General features: G+C 44.2%; 2 protein-coding genes across 3 annotated transcripts in view; both read right to left on the bottom strand.

Moving 5' to 3' along the window:
- dock2 (dedicator of cytokinesis 2) overlaps positions 1-22242 on the bottom strand; it is a 156951-nt gene that overhangs the window by 100693 nt on the left and 34016 nt on the right. For both annotated transcript variants that reach the window (XM_083785077.1, XM_083785076.1), the window contains exons 22-24: positions 19502-19607; positions 18600-18670; positions 8611-8717 (exon numbers count right to left, since the gene is read on the bottom strand). In XM_083785077.1, coding sequence (XP_083641203.1) covers positions 8611-8717; positions 18600-18670; positions 19502-19607 — 284 coding nt within the window. The remainder of the gene's footprint in view (positions 1-8610; positions 8718-18599; positions 18671-19501; positions 19608-22242) is intronic.
- On the bottom strand, positions 10572-12692 carry LOC310873289 (E3 ubiquitin-protein ligase ZNF598-like; the record flags this gene model as incomplete). Its single annotated transcript, XM_083785633.1, has 1 exon — positions 10572-12692. One exon carries the CDS (start codon positions 12690-12692, stop codon positions 10572-10574), a length of 2121 nt encoding a protein of 706 aa, XP_083641759.1.

Genomic DNA, 22242 nt, shown 5'->3' on the forward strand with positions numbered 1-22242 from the left:
GTTATTTATGTATTTTTCATTCATCAAAGTTGTATTTAGGACAGCAACTTTGCAGACTCTATTGTGCTATTTCTCTACTGTCATTTGAATTATGTGGTTTTACATTTCATTCTGCAAACAGGTTTCACTTGGTTTTACTGTACTTCTGTGTCTTGGACAGTCAGTGAATGTACTGCACTGTAGTATGTATGTGACTGTGTCTCATTTAGCTGTCCCCTCACTTTGTTTCCACCTGTCTAAATTCTTGGTTGTGTGACTTTAGGCTGTAATTACTGTTCCCTTTCTTCAATCCATTCCCGTGTTCAACTCCACGCTCCCTTTCATCTGAATATCAAATTGACTGATTTGTACATTATGTTCCGAACGTCAGCAGCAACAGACGTTTGAACAGTTTGACTATAATGGAGGTCAATGGATGAATGCTTTATAATAAAACATCAACATCATTGCTTTGACTGATATATCATATATATATATATATCTGGTCATCTTATCCACAAGAGGCCTGTAATAGCAAAGTAATAGGTTGAGCTACAGTACGAAGCTGGCTGCCTATGGCTATGCAAATCCCTGAGGAGCACATCAGTGTCTACCGGATTATCCTTTTATCCACACCTGTGCAATGTTCCATGTACAGTATGCAATGTAACATCATGCTTGTTTGATGGTGTATGAAGATGACGCCAAAAGTAGTTTGACAGGGCTCGAAATTGTCACATCCAAACTTTGATGTGACTTTTGGATTTTTATTAGTATTCCGAGTGGTCGCCGACCACTCAGACTAATATAAATCCAACAGTCAGCTACCACTGACAGGTTTCAGGTCTGTGAAGATGTTCAGCTTGTGCCCATCACCACAACGACTTAAATATATGCTTTGATTGAGTTAGCAAAGAACACAGACATATTTAAATAAGTGTGTTTACATTCTATGCATGCCCCTCCTTCCAATTATTGTATCCAAATCTGGCTACACACCTGTCACAGGTGTGTAGCTTTAATCATTGGCTACAACTCCAGTCCACAGTGAGCCCCAATTAGATTTTGGCAGGGACTAGCTTTAATTGAATATAAGATCAAAGGCAGATTACTTCTTTGTTGAGAACGAGATGTAAATACTGCTACATCATTGTTATTCTGAGGGAAACCTGCCTATTGGCTACACCAGGCTGTTAGAGTAAGTGTGTTACCTCTTACTGGAGCTTTGCACTAATTGGCTAATAACTCTGTATAGGTATTCAATTAATTGCCATGGGAACCAATAAGAAGCCTGACCGCTGTGTCCATGTATTATCCTGTTCTGCATTCGATCTGTCTCGATCAACGCAAAGTAAGGGGAAATGGATGGAAAATAAATGAGATGGCTTGTGAGAGACTGAGAGAGGGACAGAGGCATTTCCCAGGATGATTAAACTCCATTCACTTTGCTCCATTAGTCCCATCCATCGCCCCTCTTTCACTCTGTTCTTCCATCCTTTCATCAGCAACCTCCCAAACTGCTGTCTCTGGAGATGCTCAACAGCCCCTAGCCCCATTTTTCATACTCTCTCTCTCTCCCTCTCCCTCTTTCCTTCTCTCTCTCTCTCTCCATTTCTCACCCAATTAACCTTCCGGAACAATTAACCCATATCTGCAATGCATTGCAACAAACCACAGCCCATTTCGTGAGGAGTATAACACAATATAAAGAGTGCCTTCCAGTAAGTTCCCAAACACACATACACAACTAAATACGGTACACGCACACACGCACACACGCACACAACTTGCATACGTTTTGTCTGGCCTCGATTCAAATTATCATATCAAAGCAGTTGTGGATAGGGTTTTAGCTAGGGATTTACGATAACTCTCTAGACCAAAATGTAGAGTTACCATAAAATAAAAAATGAAAACACATTATAGAAAGAATGGCACGGCATGGAACAGAACAGAGCAGAGCTGTGTGACAGCCTGAGGGAACACAGCCATTGTCATTGTGATTATCCTATTTTTTATGATTCATATTTATGTGACTGACTCTTAATGGGGCTGATATACGGATTCAACTGGGGCACACACACACACACACACACACACACACACACACACACACACACACACACACACACACACACACACACACACACACACACACACACACACACACACACACACACACACACACACACACACACACACACACCCTTACAGCTCAACAATTTGTTTTGAGGGGTGATAGAAATGTATAATAAAAGCAATTCCTTGTGAGGGGTGTGTGTGTGTGTGTGTGTGTGTGTGTGTGTGTGTGTGTGTGTGTGTGTGTGTGTGTGTGTGTGTGTGTGTATGCATGCCTCCCTGCTGCCTGCCTACCCTTAGGGTAACCCTGGCACCGACGTTCTGTTCTATTTGGTCCGGTCTCCATTACTGAAATAAAAATTGTGGCTTTTCACATCTGCTTCCAAAAGGGAGATTTAGTGTAAATAAGACATTAAAATGGGATAATCTCTACTTAAATCCATGCAGCTTTAGTCTGCACGGCGCACAGACTTCAAAAGCCAGCCATGACTCAATTAAAAAAAGCAGGTACTGCCTGGTTACAATAGTAACCTATCTCTCCCGGAAGCCAGAGAGGAAAACCCACATCTACTGACATGCACATGAGTCTGCGGTCACCTTTCAACTAATGTTGATTGAAAGAGAATGCAGAAGCAGCTGAGATCACTCAGCATTGATTAAATCCTGACAAATAAACAACTGGGCAGTGCACGAGCCATATTCATCAGTCATTGACATGCATCTGTTATGTAAGCACGTCAGGGGAAATATAATGGCTAGGGTAAACAATGTCAGCGATACTATACATAAACGTGCTGCTATAGTGTATATAAGCACCCTAAGTAATGAGATTGCTGCGCTCTGTACATTGACTGAACCGATACAGTATATACAGTACATAAAATAACTGAGTCGATACATTTTATAAAGTAGGCAGCAAGGTCGCTTGTCAAATCACAGCATCCATTATAGCAGAGTGGTATCTGTACTGATCATCTTCAAAACATTATATTTAACTGTGATATATATTGATGGGGTATTTTATTATCATTGCTTTTATGCATACTATATTGTTGCTGAACGATATCTCCATATTTACTTTTCATGTTTTCGTAAATTAATGCCTTATTTTTTACTTCATGCTGTACATTGTATGACAATGTCACACAGAAGTAGCAAAATTAGACAGTCTACAACATGCTCACAATATGAGCTTTATAAATATTCAACCAATGAAGCTTGAGCTTGAGCTATTAAATAATAGCTACACAGCAATTGGAACAAGATTATTTTTTCCTGAAAATTACAGGTTTTTCACATACTCGACAGCCGTGATATGCGTTTAGCTTTATGGATGGACGAGGGGAGAAAAGGAGAATGACGGAGGACTGATGAAAGAGAAGGGTGAGTAGATTGAATCTTCAATCTTTGACCTGCATAGAAACATGAGTGGGTAAACAAAACAACACACTCATCCCTCTGTCACTCTGATCTGTCACATTGTTTTTAAAACAACACACTCATCCCTCTGTCACTCTGATTGGGTAAACTAAACAACATACTCATCCCTCTGTCACTCTGATTGGTTAAACTAAACAACACACTCATCCCTCTGTCACTCTGATTGGGTAAACTAAACAACACACTCATCCCTCTGTCACTCTGATTGGGTAAACTAAACAACACACTCATCCCTCTGTCACTCTGATTGGGTAAACTAAACAACACACATATCCCTCTGTCACTCTGATTGGGTAAACTAAACAACATACTCATCCCTCTGTCACTCTGATTGGGTAAACTAAACAACATACTCATCCCTCTGTCACTCTGATTGGGTAAACTAAACAACATACTCATCCCTCTGTCACTCTGATTGGGTAAACTAAACAACACACTCATCCCTCTGTCACTCTGATTGGGTAAACTAAACAACACACTCATCCCTCTGTCACTCTGATTGGGTAAACTAAACAACACACTCATCCCTATGTCACTCTGATCTGTCACATTGTTTTTTCTCCCAGCATCAGTAATCGCTGACGCTCTCAATCCGTCACAGTCTGTCTGCTGCATTAAATAAATGCCTAAATTGAGCCGTAATGATCCTAGTAAATGTAATTTAACTTCAAAACCAGCTTAACCCATATGACAGCCATCGGCATGCGTGTGCCTGGCGTGCATGCGAGAGAGAGAGAATGTGTACAGTTCGAATGTGCTTGCCAAGACCCATAATCCTGAAAGCGTACCGTATGCTGCTGAATAAATCAGAGACGTTTCTTTTTTTTAAATAAGATAAACAATCCAATGCCTTCTTCTACATTGCCTGTGGGTGAAACTGATTATCAGAGAGCCAGGCATGGGAAATCACAGATTGAGTAAAACATACAGTATACAGGAAACATTCAGACACACATGCACTCCAGCATGCAAACATACAGCATTCACACAAGGGATCCTTTTAGGGGTTCACATTAAAATGTGGAAATTAGAAAAATAGTAGATAACGGCTTTAAATCACTTTACGTGGTAGAGTACGTTTATACACTATAACCAGTACATCTGCAGTTGGTTGGATGTTGTCTCCCTAATCTTCCATTGAGAAATGTTGTTCCTGGTGTCTGCTAAGACAATGCTTGATAATGTCAATACAATTGAAGCTCTCGACACTGAATGTAATGTGCCACCACCTTTATTGATGTCTAATTTTCATAACACATTTTTTTATATACTGTATTTCACTAGCCAAAGTAAATTGTTTACATGGTTTAACCTTATATTCTACAGACTTGGGCGGAGAAAGAATCCAAAAGTAAGTATTCAGATTGTACTGCAGAGTTGGATATTTTTTAACACAAGGCGTAAGTCTCGTGGTCTCTGGAGAGTGGAGACCTTACTGGTCTCCAGAGGTAGTCACTGATTCACTGATTACATTTGAAAAGGGCATCCAAAGGACAATCCAGACGAAGTAGACTTTAGGCTTGTGCATACTAGACACTCAAACATACATACCACCATCTCTATTACTCAAACAAGCATTCATGAATACTATCTTCAGGGAGGTGGAGATTTCTCCACTGCAACATGACCATGTGTCACTATCTGATCTTTAGTAATAAGGTCGATTGGAAGAAAACCATTGGTCAGTACCATGCTTCCAAGCTAGATTTGCAATCTTGCCATGGCGGCTCTTTACATCCATTTAATCATTGAAAAGGACGAGTTTGGGGGCGAGGGGGACACATCCTTCATCCTTGTGCACCAAACTAAATCCCCCCCATCCACTACTCCATCATTTATCCCATGCTGCAGTAGTTTTGACAGGTGTCCCAAAGCAAGCAGTGGCTTTGGCCAGCATGGACAGACAGACTGACTAGACAGACAGACAACTACTGGTAGTGCCATTAAATATGTATTGGTGTGCAGTGATAGGACACCAGGGGTCATTAACTGTTATAAATGCATAATTTTTTTCTCTCCGCATATTTCAACCTGGAGAATGAGCGGCACCCTGGCACATGGGCCCCTGATTAGCATGCGAATGCTAAAATGAATCTCAATTATACGGAGTGTCAGGCCTCATTTGGCGAGGCAGGGTCTGAGATGGAATAGGCAAACAAATACATTGCAATGAATAGAAAAGCATCAGGGAAGAGGCGAGAGATGGTACACATTGTGGGAACCGTTGTGGGTGGTATAGGGCAGTGGTTTTCAATCAGTGCTCTGGGGACCACCAGTGGTCCTTGAGAGGGTTCCCGGTGGTCCCCAGCTAAATGATGGAGAGTTGGTACCAAATGAACCCTTATAGATCTTTAACTCTTGAGTGTAAAATGAAACCAAACAAACCCGTAAGGTTACATTATTGTTAAACATCTGCATAAACTTAATTAAGTCTACACAATTAGAGAATGTAAAATAATTGTTATTTTGATCGTTTGCCTGTTATCTCTCCTATAGTACAACATCAATACAGCATGGAATTGTGGAAAACACACACAAAACGCACGCGCCGCACACACACACACACACACACACACACACACACAACATCATCAGTCACTCTGCAACAGAGTTCAATTACATTAGGAGCCACGGAAGTGGCTTGCACAGGATTTAACTAAAATGTGTGTGTGTGTGTGTGTGTGTGTGTGTGTGTGTGTGTGTGTGTGTGTGTGTGTGTGTGTGTGTGTGTGTGTGTGTGTGTGTGTGTGCATGCATGCATGCGTGCGTGCATGCGTGAGTTTGTGTACACCTGCAGCAGTGACGGTGTGTCTTTGATGTGACACGTCTGCCTCACATCCAGGCGGTTCATGCAGACAACTGTGTGTTCTGCCACACACCTGTGCACCTCTGACTTTTACTGAGGTTTTGGATTAGCCCAGGTATCATTGAAGGACTTTGCAGCAAAATTAGGAACAGTTTATCGCATTTAGACCAGGAACCCCTATACGTAACTATACTGTACCTTTCAAGTAGTTGTTCAGAAAACTTCAGATCTAGTAATTAACAATTATTTTATGTTATGGCTATTAAGCAATAGACAATCTACAAGCTCACACGTCACAATGTGCCACGTTGTGAGTTTATACTAGATCTGCTAAAAGACAATGACAATGAAATCAACAATAAATCTTGACAAATCTTCTCTTATAGGAGTCCCTGGCACAAAATCTGTTCAAATGGGGATCCACAGGCAAACACATATCAATTTAAGAATTGATGTAATTTGATTCTTTTTTTTTAATGTTTTGAAAACATGTCGTCATGGCATCAGACACAAACAAATCATATATGGGGATTATGGGCTCAAAAGGGGGCATGCCCATACGGTAAACAAATCCACAGAGCGCTGCCCTGGGTGCAATCATAGTTGTGGTGTCAAATTAAGGTCAGCTTGACACCGCAGCATTGATTGCATGCTGGCCTATACAGGGCACGGCTCCACAGATTCATCTATAGGGGTATATACTGATGACATCAGAGATCTCCGTATATGGGAATAAAAGGGACATGGACTGACAGATAGAGATCCGACCGCTATGCCCATATAATGCACTACAGTCTGTTGACAAGTTTGCTATCTGAGTCAAGACTCCACAACAATAATAGAGACACAATGAATAAGTGCAGCCTGTTTTATAGTGTCTACATTACTGTTGTGTGACCCTCTCCATCATCGATGGAGAGGGTTTCAACAGGAGAACCCACAATAACTCTTCCTACTTCTGGGCCGCTTCCCTACTTCCGTCACAGGTGTTACCAATGATACTAATTAAGGCCCTGTTCCATTTAGTGTGCAGTGGTTCTCAAACATTTAAATAGGACCCCCATAACTCTGGGATTGTACAAATGTAACCAAATGGACCCGTCATTTGTACACTCTCAGAGTTACCAAAATGGTATGTGAACTTCACATACAGTATGACAGGCCCTTGATCTGGCCTGTTAACAATATAGCCCATTAGACAGCCATAAGTGGCTGTGCAGACAGCAAGGGTGGGTCTGGTTTTGCTTGATCACTGATGTATGGCGTGCTTAAATCAAAATCTGTGTTTCCTGGCCTATTAATTCCAGTGTGGTAAATGTTTTCTTTGTCTCCTATTTTTGCAGACGACCAGTATCATCTGGGTATTTGTGTGGATAGAAAATGGACTCCATAGTTACCAGCGCATCAACAGTCCCAGCAGCCACTGAGACGTGAACGGCTTGTTCATTTGCAACTAGATTTTTGGGGGATGTTGCATTATAAATGCCAACACTGCAGCACACTCTGGGTGGAATTATTATTATGGAACAAACAAAACAAAAAGCGCAGTCGGCTTGGGACTGACACTCAATGATTATGCGGATGAAAAACTGTAGTGATGCATTTGTGGGAGATTTGATGCTACTGTATAAACTTGAGTATTTAGGTCACAGGGGAGAGGATGCTTGGATGTGATTATGACATAGTGGCCGACTGGTTCATTGCAGTAACACTAATGTTACAGACGTGTCTGCAAAATGCTGCTGAGTTGTAGTAATATTGTGCCACACATGATTATAGGGCAGTGATGTGGCCATGTGTATGACATACTTGTGTCAAATATAAACATGCAAACACTGAATCACAGGAAGAAGCTTGAAAGCTCAATAATAACTAAAAAGCAGCCAGTGGATGAGTCTATCCTTACGTACTGTACCTTACAGTGCAATGAGTGCTCCATACACGTTTTAGCATGGGGTGGCTCCAGTGACAATTTAACCCACATCATCTGCCTTGTTGGTGTAATATTGAGCTGTATAAAAGGAAACTCATCCTGCCTGTTCATAAAATGTAGTTGGAACTGCAAACTGCCTGACTATGGAACTATGACACCGTAACCCATAATAATGTGAGTTTTAGACCAATTTATGGAGATAAGGTCAAGCTTTAATGTGTATGGGTCTCATGCAGAATAAATCAGCAGTTGGTTCCTCACTCAGCAGCACTGTTGTAGAATGTATGATCGATTCATAGCACAGCACCGAGGTCAGCCCTTGGTCAGTTGTTGCAGTGGTTATCAAGTAATCTGCTTGGTGGATTTGACTCACCCTGTTTCTGGAACAGTTGGCTGCTCACAATTTCAGTCATGGACAACACTTTGTGTTTGTGCAGCTCCTCGTGTGGAATACAGCTGTAAAAGTCATACAGCAACTGACTGGAGACACAGAGAAAGAGAGAGAGAGAGAGAGAGAGAGATGGTTTAATGAGGGGGGTATACACAGTAAATGGAAGGAAAGGGATGGTAGAAAAGGAGGAAGGGATGAACATGTCGGGATGAAGAAAAAGAGGTAGAAAAAAGCAAAGGAGGAGTGAGGGTTGGAGGGAGTAGAGGGACATTAAAGGCAAGAAATGAGGGAAGGAAATTAGTGGAGGAAAGCATGCAGAGAGACCACACATTAAAATCTGACACCTGATTTATATCTAGTCGTACACCGCAGCGCTCACCTAAAAGAGCCCATCGACAAGCTCACAATGTGTCACAGCACGACCCGTTGTGAGCTTCCATCTACGTGTTAAGTGTGCAACTCTAACTATAACTCATGTCTAAGAGTGTAAAAATGGAGGCTCTATGAATGAACACACTGGAGTGTAGCCTGTGTCTGTGTATACAGTAGGTCAGTGAAAGACAGCAGGTCAGGACAGGAAAACTATTAGTGTGCAGGTTGTAACAGGGATTAATTGTTAAGAGACATGCATGTTCAGGTGTGTGTGTGTGTGTGTGTGTGTGTGTGTGTGTGTGTGTGTGTGTGTGTGTGTGTGTGTGTGTGTGTGTGTGTGTGTGTGTGTGTGTGTGTGTGTGTGTGTGCGCGGTGGTGCTCGTCCCTTTTAAAAATAGGGATTTGGCATGAAACTACATGCACACTGGCCTGGGCCGTGGCTCAGCGGTCCAGGCACCTTGGCTGGTAATCCAGCCTGGCAGTGTGCCGCGGGTTCGACTCCCGATCCCGACGGCCTTTACTGCATGTCATCCCCCCCATCTCTCTCCCCATTTCCTGTCAACCATCTGTCTGTCCCTCCATATAAAATAAAGGCAAAACCCAAAAAAAACTAAACTTGGATGGTTAGAGCGGCGCGATTACATACAAAGTCAATGCAAAAATGAGAATTGCGCAAATGGGCACGACCTGCCGTGGTACAAACGGGACGAACCGAGGCGAATATATATATTCAATCAGGTCTGAACGCAGCTCTACATGCACACTTGGTGTTGTGCTAGCTAGGTCAAGGAAGATCCCCAAATACAAAACCAGCCTGGCTCCAAGGAGCTTTCCTCTTTGTTTTTGTAAATAAATATATAATATATAATATAATATATTATAAATAAATAAATGTAATAAATCATCAGTTCTTGGTTCTATTTGAGTAAGCGGAGGTTCCACATTGGAGCTGAGCTAAAATAGGGGCCAAGTAGTGTCAATCCAATGTCATTACAACTGAATTAGTCCCTGTCCACATGGAGACGTTTTTAGGTGTATCCGCAAAAGTGTTTAATCGTATTGCCGTCTCGTCCACACGGAATGGGCATTGTGGGTGACGGAATACGCTCATGTATGAAACCGGGTCCCAGAGAACAAATCTGAAGATGCCACCCTTGTGTCTCGGTGTGTATAACAATTATGCAGCTTTCCTGAACCAATGATGCCATAGCCCCGCTCCAACAACAACAGCAACATGTACATGCGACCACCGTCAGCAACAAGTGGACATGGAGAACAGCATTCCCCGTTGTTATGTTTTATAATGCATGAGTTGTACAGTATGTGAACAGGCATGCTCCATCTCTTTTTGGTGATTTGTGGCAGCTTTACTTATAGGCCGGGCATATATACTACAGGCGTTTCAGTGGTTGTGTTGGTTTCATGTGGAGTGTGGACACACATTTCTTGAGACGATTGCGTGTGTACACGCAGACATTTTTTAACTTCTCCGTGTGGACGTGACATTAGTCAACAGGGTCAAACCTGCCAAGTGACAATGTCGAGTGATGAAAACGAGGACGCAGGAGGGGCTAGCCGATGATGCGACTGATTGACTGCAAGGACGGGAACTCCTCGTTATTCCTGATGTGCAAGGGCCTATGGGAGTTGAAGTCTTGTTGGAGCAGCACCTCTCTGCTGGTGGGGCGCACCTGTCCACCCAACTTGGCAGCTCCTTTGACCACAGATGAGGCCGTCTGCCAGGCGCTCTTTATATTTTTCTGTCTGCCTCCCACGGCTCCTGACTGTTTCTCCAGAGCCTTGTAGTTTCCGTGAGCTGTTAGGAGTTCCTGCTGTTTGTTGGTGTCTGGTAAGAGAGCCAGCAGTTCGTTAAAGATACAGTTGAAATTCTTTCCCAGCAAATCCTTACAGATTTGATGGTACTGGGCTGCCGAAATTAGACCCTGTCTGAATTGTCTGGAGTCATTTTTGAACTGCTTGAACTGGGACTCGTCATTGTGGAGATAGTTCTTGATGGACTGGCTTAGCTCGCCGTTTCTCTGCTGCAAGTTCTCTGGCACCAGGTACACACTAGCCAACTGGGGTGGACTGTTGGATGCTATAATTTTACTCAATGTTGACATCGAAGAGATGAGGGTGGGGAAGACCTCATGGAAGGACGAGGGGTTCCTTGGCTGGTTGGAGCGCGCCAAGGTCATGGGGGTCGCCACTGCAGATGCAGCCGAAAGCCTGGGGAAGTTGTGCACCTTCAGGGTTCCCTTGACAGCCTGGGCTGCCGTCGGTCCTGACTTCAGACTAGGCATGGGTGTGGCGGCTGAGGCTCCGAAGGCCGGGAAGTCATCATCTTTGACTAATCGATTTCTGTCCTTCAACAAAGCTGGCCTGAGACTAGGCTTGGGTGTGGCGACTGAGGCTCCCAAGGCTGGGAAGCCATCATATTTGTTTAATGAATTGCTAGAATTCATCGGACGTGGCCTGAGACTAGGCATGGGTGTGGCGAATGAGCCTCTTAAAGTGGGGAAGTCATCATCTTTGACTAATCGATTTCTATCCTTCAACAAAGCTGGCCTGAGACTAGGCCTGGGTGTGGCAGCTGAGGCTCCCAAGGCCGGGAAGCCATCATGTTTGTTTAAGGAATTGCTATAATTTATCGGACCTGGCCTGAGAATAGGTGTGTTGACTGATGCTCCAAAAGCCGGGAAGTCATCATCTTCATCTAATGGATGGCTATCCTTCATCGTCCTCACTGTAGGTGGTTCTGGTATTGGTTTGTAACTCGAGGTCTTTTGCTGGCCACCACCATCAGCTTGTGAGCTTCCTCCATCTCTAGACTGGCACACCCCCTCATAGCCCTCGCCCGTCACCATGCCATTGTTTCTCCTCTGCGGTCTTGAAGCGACGGTGAACTGCGGGTCGAGACGTCCGTTCTGTTTGGCCTCTGCCCGGGTCTTGCTGTGCATTGAGACCTTGTGGATCTTGTATTCTACCTCTGTGCGGAAGGCGTGGATAAACTCTTCTGTGGCACAGTGGCCCTCTTCACACAGGTAGTGGGTCTCTCTGAAATGATTACTGAGGTAGTGGTAGTTACGGTACACCTGTACGCCGTCTGCATCACAGAAATGACAGAAGTAGTGGTCCCGGCGAAGGTGCTTCAACAACTCGTCGTTGTCGAGGTAGCGGTCATTGCAGAACTTGCACAGTGGGTGTCCACGGTGACTGGTGTCGTCGCGGTCGCCCTGTGTGCAGTGACGTGCCAGGTCCTTCCGGTTGTACCACCTGCGTTCGCGAGGGAAACTCTTCAGATGCTCGGTGCAGATTTCACAGCAGTAGAGTTCATGCTGCCTCCTCATGTGCTGTTCAAGCTCCTTGAACTTGGGGAAAACCTTGGGCTCTGGGCACTGGGGGCACTCTGGCAACAGCAAGCTCCTGAACTGGGCATGGATTTGGCCATCACCAAAGTAGATGTCGTGTTTCTTCTCATGGTGGAACTTCTGGTAAGTCAGTGCAGAGAAGACATCCAGTTGCTTCACAAACACCACCTTGTCGAGTTCCTCCCGGCAGACGCTGCAGTACTTCTGCTCGTACAACACTCTCATTTTAGTGGAGCAGCGGTAGCAGACTGGATGGTCACATTTTCCAACTGCGAATATATCAACGTCCTGGCGGCACAGAATACAATTCTCGGTCTCCATAGTTGTTATGCTGCTGGATATGCCGCAACTGCTCACAGACTCTGTTGAACACGCCGAAACAAAAATTACAAATGGGGACAAACTCTATTTATAGATCTTTGGTGCCGTGATACACTGACATCATCATGACGCGGCTAGTGTCTGTTTGTAACTCGAGGGAGTGTGATGTTCATCTTTCTCTCAGCATCTAAGTTGCTTGAGGCTAGACTGATCTACTGGTCTGGTACAGTACATGCCTTCAGCACCGCCACTGAACCACTTGATACATGTGTGTGTGTATGGTGTGTGTGTATGTTGGGGGTAACCTGACGCTGCCAGATGAGGGCGGTATTGGGTAACCATGTTCCCAACACAGCAATCATCTGGGATCTCTCAGGCAGTTGAGCTGACAAAAATCCGTTCCGTACCGGACCAATCAGCGTGAGCTAAGGGCGGGATATGTGCGAAACCGGACGTGAAACTATATAGACACGTCAATATGATTGGTTGTGTTTGCACGCCCACACGGTGATAGACAGACGGTCCCATCCAATCATCTACCAAGTATCTTGAAAAAAAGGACAGCCCCGTCATCGAATTTGCTTCCGCGATCCCAGATCCCAATAAGCTGTGAAACAAATTTGTGTAGCAAGCTTCTTGGATCTGGCAGCGTCAGGTTATGTTGGGGGGGGCTCACCCCATCAAAGAATTCGACTTGTTCACACGGGTGTGTCTTGCAGCGACGGGTCGTGCAAATGTGTGTGCATGCATGCGAACGTGCATGTGTGTGTGTGTCTCCACTGACGGGTCGCAACACACATGCGTGCGTGTTTGTTGTGCCAACGACACACACATCAGGTTCCAGGCTTCCAGTGTGTTACTTTGGCTGTTTTTAACCCATGACGGGTATGGACTAGTTATTATAATTAGCATTAAAGGGCGAGGTCGCGTGCACGCATCCGCCTGGGCGAGTGAGCGCTGGCGCTTTGGCATGGGGGGGTCAGATCAACATATGGAATGAATTCTGTACTGGCCATATATGGAGCGTGTCTTGAGTGTGTTTGATGAGGTCAGTTCAAAATATGGAATGTCAGAATGGGTCAGCTCCATATATGGAGATCTAAGGGTGGCAGTGGAGGCAGTGTCTTGAGTGTACAGGGTTTGATGAGGGCTCAGGTAGGGCCAGGCCTTAATTTTCGGGCCTGTTGAGAACTCTAGTTGTCGTTATTAGTGCTGCCGGGTGCGGCAGCACTAATAACTTTGGGGCAGGCCCGTCTAGAGTTTAAATGGACAGGTATCAGTCAAAAGGGAGACATCAAAGAGGAAGGATGGATGGGGAAGGATGAACATATGGAATGTCAGAGCAGGTCAGCTCCATATATGGAGATCTAAGGGTTTGAGGTCAAATGTAGAGTTGCTGGCCAATATTGATGACATGCAGGGATCTTCATATATGGGCTTAATATTGATGAGGGATGGCCTGGGCCGTGGCTCAGCGGTCCAGGCACCTTGGCCAGTAAGTAATAATAATAATAAACTTTATTTGTATAGCACTTTTCATACATAAAATGCAGCTCAAAGTGCTTCACAGGGCAGGACACAAAAATAAAATACAATAAAACACAAGTAGTTAAAATGATAGAACAATAGCAGAGAACAAAACCGAATATAAGAACATAAAATAAATAAAAACACATAAAATAAATAAAACTCAACTAAAAGCAAGGGTGAAGAGGTGAGTCTTGAGTTGAGATTTAAAAATGTCTACAGATGGTGCGTGTCTGAGCTCGAATGGAAGTTTATTCCAGGCTGTTGGGCCATAGAAGCAAAAAGCTGCCTCACCGTACTTTTTTGTGCACATACCTTTAGGCACTTCAAGTAGGCCAGCGTTGGAGGACCTGAGGGGGCGGCTAGGGACATATCTAGGTAGGCAGTCACGGAGGTACGGAGGTGCGAGACCATTGAGAGCTTTATAGACAAGTAACAGAATTTTAAAGTCAATCCTGAAAACAACCGGAAGCCAGTGCAGTGATGCCAAAACTGGAGTAATATGTTCTCTCATCCTAGTTCTAGTTAAAACTCTAGCTGCTGCATTTTGGACAAGTTGTAATCTGTCAGTCGCTTTCTTAGGGAGTCCTGAAAAGAGTGCATTGCAGTAGTCAAGCCGAGAAAAAACAAAGGCGTGGATTAGCGTTTTTGCATCGTCCAAGGACAAATAGGATCTGATCCGTGCAATATTTCTAAGGTGAAAAAAAGCAATCTTGGTAACATGATTAATGTGTGAATTAAAATTCAATTCAGAATCAATAATAACCCCCAGGTTCTTTACTGTACTGTTACCTTCTACAGTCAGGTTGCCAAGTCTGCCAATTATTGATTCTCTTTGCTCGCTAGAACCGATTATGAGAACTTCCGTCTTATCCTCATTCAGTTTGAGAAAGTTCTCACTCATCCAACACTTGATGCCAGACAGACAGGTCAACAGCGGGTCCAAAGCACAGGGATCGTCTGGGGCCACAGCAAGATATAGTTGGGTATCATCAGCATAGAAATGAAAATTGACTCCGTGATTGGTAATGAGTTCACCCAATGGCAGAATGTACAAGGAGAACAGCAGAGGACCAAGAATCGAGCCTTGTGGGACACCAGAACTGATGTCGTGTTTGTCTGAGTCAAACTCGGCTAGATTGACAAAGTAACTTCTGTTTGAAAGGTAGGAGGAGAACCAGGACAGGGCCGTACCAGACAGGCCTATCCAGTGCTCCAGACGCTGTATTAAAATTGAATGATCAATCGTGTCAAATGCAGCCGTTAAATCTAGCAGTAGGAGAACGGATACATGTTTCTTGTCAGCAGACACCCTAAGATCATTCATTACTTTTACAAGGGCAGTTTCTGTGCTATGATTTTTCCTAAAGCCAGATTGGAATTTGTTGTGCACATCATTGCTCTGTAGAAATACGTCCAATTGATGAGAGATGCATTTCTCCAAAACCTTGCCCAGAAAGGGCAGATTCGAAATGGGTCGATAGTTACCCAAAACAGAGGGATCCAGATTATGTTTCTTTAGTAGGGGCCTGACTACGGCCGTCTTCAGAGAGTCTGGGAAGACGCCTGTCTGTAGAGAGCTGTTTACAATTTTTAGGATATCTCCAATCACACTGTCTAAGACCTCTTTGAGAAAGGTGGTGGGAATTGTATCCAATGAACAGGAGGAAGATGTCATCTGTCAAGTAGTAGTCCGAGTCTGGCAGTGTGCCACGGGTTCGACTCCCGATCCAGACGGCCTTTACTGCATAAAAATAATATATATATATATATATATATATATGTATTGATGAGGGATCTCCATCCCTGATGATGTAACGTGATGTCACAAGGATTCCTGGGGTGACTAACTAACTGACAGGAAATGTACACTTGTCATAGTAAAAGCGACCTGTGGTCACAAACTCACAACTAGACGTTCAGGCAGCTGTGGTGCCCTCACATTTCATGGCCATACTGTATATGATGACCCATTTGTTAGGGCCACACTGAGGTGGGACAACACAGTCCCTATTTGTCTGTAGGTGCATTGGGAAGTCCTTATATGGTTATGGTTGATCATGATGAAATGACCTTGATGAGCCATCCTCCCTTAACCCATTCTGACCTGAGATCAGATTCATACGAGGTTTCCGCCGGACACACACTGGTCTGATGAACCCATTCTGACCTAAGATCAGATTCTAAAAATGTCAGTCGCTCTTCGATTTTTCAAAAATAGCAGACCTACAAGCTCGTATCGCGCCACTCGGTGGCGCGATATGAGCTTGTAGATCTGCTATTTTTAAATAGCTAAAGCATAACATGATGCGGACACCAAAATGGGTGCCCGGTCAGAATGGGTTAAGGCAATTTCAATATATAGGAAGATGTGTGGAATTATTGGTGACTAAATGTAGTGTAATTAAGGGGGGGGGGGGGGGGGGAGTATAATATGTATTTAGGTTTTAGGTTATTTTGTTTTGGGTTCACCAGCTGAAGTCCTTGAAGTCATTTTCCGCCTACAGGACTATATGGGAGAAATTGGCAAACATTTATTGATTATTAGAAGACATATGTGAAGGTGGAAAAGTAGATGGTTGCCTAGGCAGAACCCTGAACGACACATGAACATTTTACAAGTGATCCATGCAACACAGGTTCTGGAAGAGTGCGCAGAGGCCAGACCTGAGCACTGCAGTGCATGCCTTATGAAAACTAATGAGCCCAAACCAGCACACTTTAATTAAGACACAAGATAGACCTGTTCCTTGAATCCAATATCGGAATAATTAAACGGCCCAGTTACGCGGCCGATATGGCTCAGAGAGAATTAACAATTAATGCTGTGGAGCCTAGCACGCCATCTCCATCACTCTGCTTAATTTATACTTAGTCGCATGCCGATGCGATGTTGCACACTGAAAATAGCCTATCTTCAAGTTCACACAACACGTCACAACTAAAGTGTGAATCAAGCTTTTAGCCTCGTATCACAGCCAGGGAGGTGAGCCATGCAGCACTCTCTGGAATTTAATGCACCACTTCAGTTCCTAATCTGAGTATCAAAACCAATTGGTAGAAAAAGTACTCAAAGTTTTCACTTAAAGTTAAAAGTAAAAAAAGTATCAATACACCATCCATCCATCCATCTATCTTCAACCGCTTATCCGTAGATCTACCAGAGAACCCCAGACTTCCCTCTCCAGAGCAACATTAGGACCTGGGGGATCCAGAAGCTTGTAGCTCGGCTATTTTCAAATGGTCGAAATGTATAGGGGTAACAAAATGTGCAGTAAATGTACTTAGTTACTCAACACCACTGAAAACCAGTGTTATGTTGTTGTATGTTGTTATGTTGGCACATATAATAAGCTAGCTACAGTATCAGGAGATGGTGGGGGTGCGTAGGGGTGTGTGTGGGTGCGGTGGGTAGAGGTGGTGGGGTCAAAATGGTTACACGGCGGCACATTGCAGATTAATCACGCATTGCAAATCTGAGAGAGGCATCTAATTGAAACATAAAAATGTCAGCTAACACCGGCCAAACAGCCCACAGTGGCAAACGTCAGAAGCTAAATACCCGCTGAGCGGACACTGTCTGCGTGTTCTGCCCTGCACGTCACACTACAGGTGAAGGTAGAAGCCATGCTGGCGGGATCCTAGAAGCCCAGACGGCGCTTTGATGTCCACCTCATGCAGAGTCAAAATGGAATCCATGCGGCTAACACTCAGAAGCAACACCCGAGGCAGCTGGGATCAGTACTGTGAGAGAGACCTTGGCTGTAATTCAGATGTCACGCGCGTGCGTGCGTGTGTGGCTGCCTGGCTGGGGCAGGTGTTTCAGATAGTACAGTACATTGTGTACAGCCAGCCAGTATAGCACTTGAATTGTCAGGTGCAAAGAATCCATGCACACACATACTGTACACACTCGCACGAACACACACACACACAGAAAAATATTAATTAACATCATTCAAAAAAAGTAATAAGGTCATCCCAAGACAATGCCCTGAAGTCGGTGAAATTACAAGAGGACAAAAGACATGTCTGCAAAGTGTCCCTTCATCCAGTCTGTCCCACAGCCCCATTGTCACCCAGCTGTCCAGTGGACACAGCTGGGTGGACACACAGATATTTCTTGAGCTAATTGCTGGATTGTATCTTTCATTACAGGTCGAGGAAAGGTTAAACAAACTCATTCCAAGGCATTCCATTTTGTGTGTGTGTGTGAGTGCAGGAGCTCAAGTGCACCAGTTGCCAGAAAATCTGTGAATCAAGGATCGTATTATATCAACATGAACGTGCCTGCCGCAAATAAAAAGCTAAAGGACCCCTAACTCTAAACTCCTCCTATGATCTTCACAAGCGAAGAATCAGTCATAAATGATAACCTACCTCAGGAGTTTGGCGTCGAACACTTTCTCCACATCATGCAGAACTGTTGGCAGGTACTTCAGAGCTGCTACCTAAAATCACACCCACACGCACACGCGCACACACACACACAGAATGGAAAATGGTGAATTTATATAGCGCCTTTATCCAAGGCGCTTTACATAGTACACACACACACACACAGACACACACAGACACACACAGACAGACAGACAGACAGACACAGACAGACTCTCTCACACACACACACACAGACACACACACACGCAAGCAATTACACACACGCCTGCCTCCATATTGTTGTTAACATCTTGTTGAATAGAAGGTGACTTTGACAAAGAGCCATCTTGCGTCAGTGTCGATGTGGAACTCTATGGGATGCGCATAGTCTCTCTAACTGTCTGTCTACATGAATTCCTTCACCACAAATGCAGTGTGGTGTGTGTGTGAGTGTGCTGTGTGCGAGTGTGGTGTGTGCGAGTGTGTGAGCGCGCGTGTCTCTGTGTGCTTGGGTAGACATAGGAGGAACAAGTGGAAAATGACACGCTAGACGAGAGAGGAACGATGGATCAACCGTCAGACAAGGAGAAGGAAGCAAGAAGTAAGGGAAGGGAACAGTAAAAGTCCAAAAAGACATAGAAGGCCGGGGCGTCCACTGGCCTAACGGTCCAGGCACATGCCACATATAAGCTCTGGCCTGACAGCGTGTTGCGTGTTCGAGTCCCGTTCATGACGCCCTTTGCTGCATGTCTCTCCCCTTCTCTCTCTCCCTCTTTCCTGTCGTCTTCACTTGAAACTATCAAAAGGCAAAAAAGCCAAAAACTAATCGTAAAAAAAAGAAAAGACATAGAAGATGATGAAGGATGAGTGGGAGGAAGAGGAGGAAGAACAACGTTTGGTACCCTCGGCAGAGTGGTGGTGTGGTCGGTCTTCATCAGGTTGTTGATGGACTCAAAAAGCCTCCTCAATGACTCCTCAAACTCTGCCTGCTCTTTGCCCTCATATAGCCTGGTAACAGAGAGAGAGAGAGAGAGAGAGAGAGAGAGAGAAGAGTGAAAATAAGGATGACAGGAGTTCAGCCTTGGTGATAATAGCCTCTAATAGTCTCATTTCTAGCTCTGCAAGTACAAAGAAAGGTGGGCTTAAGTTTATTTCATCAAAGCACATGCACTTCATGCTTTATATGCAAAAACAGTAATGTCCTAGGGTTTATTCTCTCACAGTTTTATTGCATAATTAAACACGTTCTTTATGGAGATGTGGTCCAGTGTGTGATGAAGAAAATAGGTTTGATATAAAATGCAACTACTGGTACTCACAATCCAGTGTTAATACTTAATACTGAAGGTCCTTAATGCAATACTGTGAGTGTGTGTTTGTGCTTGCGCGCGTGCGCGTGCGTGTGTGTGTGTGTGTGTGTACTGTATATATATTTGTTGTGCCAGTGCATTAATAGATGTTGAGGTTCCCCGTTTGCCTCAGATCTTGTTATTAAATGGTGATCCACACTCTCCTAACGCCGGGGCGCCACTGGACGCGTCAGCGTTGCATCTCCGTCACCGTCAGGGAATGTTCCCTTTTTAATCAATCAAGGGTGGCTCCACTGCCTACGATGCGTTGCGTTGCACTGCGTTTGGTGACTGTTTTAGAATTGCCCCGGTTGGTTTTTTGACCCGCGTCACACGCGTCCAGTGGAGCCCCGCCGTTGCCAGTCACTCAAAAACATATTTTGTGGAATGTCATTTCAATTGCAGTCATGATGTAACTGGATGGTGGTATTGTAGGAAGTGGTGGGGGGAGGGTGTAGTGAAGGAGGTAGCCCTAGACTCAGTCATGATGTAACTGGATGGTGGTATTGTAGGAAGTGGTAAATGGTAAATGGTGCATTTATATAGCGCCTTTATCCAAGGCGCTTTACATAGATTGTGCATTACATTCACCCATTCATACACCGATTGCGGCAGAAGCCATGCAAGGTACCAACCAGCACATCGGGAGCAATTTGGGGTTCAGAGTCTTGCCCAAGGACACTTCGACATGTAGACAGGAGGAGCCGGGATTCGAACCGCCAACCCATGGATCATTGGACGACCTGCTCTACCTCCTGAGCCACAGTCGCCCGGTGGTGGGGGGAGGGTGTAGTGAAGGAGGTAGCCCTAGACTCAGTCATGATGTAACTGGATGGTGGTATTGTAGGAAGTGGTGGGGGGAGGGTGTAGTGAAGGGGGTAGCCCTAGACTCAGTCATGATGTAACTGGATGGTGGTATTGTAGGAAGTGGTGGAACACTTGTTTCATTCACGGATAATGTCATGGGGAAAAAATTTTTTTTAAACTATTTGTTGTGTCATGTGTACATTCACACAGAACACAAATTATCAAATGATACAAAAAAATCACAGTGATGAAGCAACACAATGTCTAATAGGAAGAGGGTGTTTTTTTTACACTACATATATAAACTAAAGGCATCACATTTTCTGATTGTTTATTCGTCACACTCCTAGTGCAGTGCTCAGGTCAGGCCTCATAAAGACTGTGAGAATGCAAAGGCACACTGGCATGCTGAAAGTGTCAGACTCACGTCAACACATACGTGTGCGTCATCAACCTCCAGGTGGGCACGTCAAACTATGGTGATGCGTCATTCAGAGTTTGGTTCTATTTTGGAGCATCGGGTGACATGTCTACCTCGTTCCATTTGGGTCAGTACAGTGCGTTTCAAATTAATAATAATTGTGCTTCAGACGAATATTGACACAGTTCAAATAACTTTACTCGTGTCATTGACACATTCTATATGTCAGGGCCATAAGGGGTTTTCATTTTCACTTCAGTCCCAGTGTTGCATGTAGTTTGTATACTATTACTGTGTCAAATGTCAAATTTGAAAACTCAATCAACTTTGTACAGTATGTTAATAAAACAAAATGGGAGAAGGACGGAGGTACAAAGAGATGAAAAATGGACAGAAATGGGACAATCTCTATGGAAGCACCAGTTCACAAAAATGGAGGGAGTTTGGTTGGAAATGTTATACAGTACTTTACTTTTACTTTCATAAATCTCATTATGATGGCAATGACCCTTCTTGCTGGAGAAATTACGGGAGCCAAACGGCAAATCACTGTCACATCTTGTTGGACTTAGATTACTGTTAAGGGATACATAGGGCTCCATTTTTGTGTCAGACTTTACCCGCAGCACGGTCCGCAATTCAGCCGCTGCCCGAAAATTATATACGAATATAGGAGCTTTCTCTGTCCCTTAATGGTATTTAAGGCTGCGCGCCTGCATGGAGATGTCCTTGGTCTCTCCTTATTCTCTTTGTAATTTTCCTATAATCAGCAGAAGCGCCTTCCTTGTTTCCATTGTGTTTATAATTGTATAGTCGAAGACGCATTTGTTCGTTCAGTTTCATCATCCCATAGCGCAGCAAATGGCATTTAATCCAATTGACCGACATTTCCTTTCCACTTGATACCGTTTCGTAGAGACGGCCTACACACTCGACCAAATGAAAGCCTGAATTTCGTAGTTTACATAGTACTTTGAAGTTTTGAAAATGAGCAAGATTTGAGCGAGTTGTGACTCCGTAAGGCTATGAAGCATTATAGCACTAACGGGCAACGGATATGGGATCT

Source organism: Protomyctophum parallelum (genome assembly GCF_964188405.1).
Source record: "Protomyctophum parallelum genome assembly, chromosome: 16".
Classification (NCBI taxonomy): Eukaryota; Metazoa; Chordata; class Actinopteri; order Myctophiformes; family Myctophidae; genus Protomyctophum; species Protomyctophum parallelum.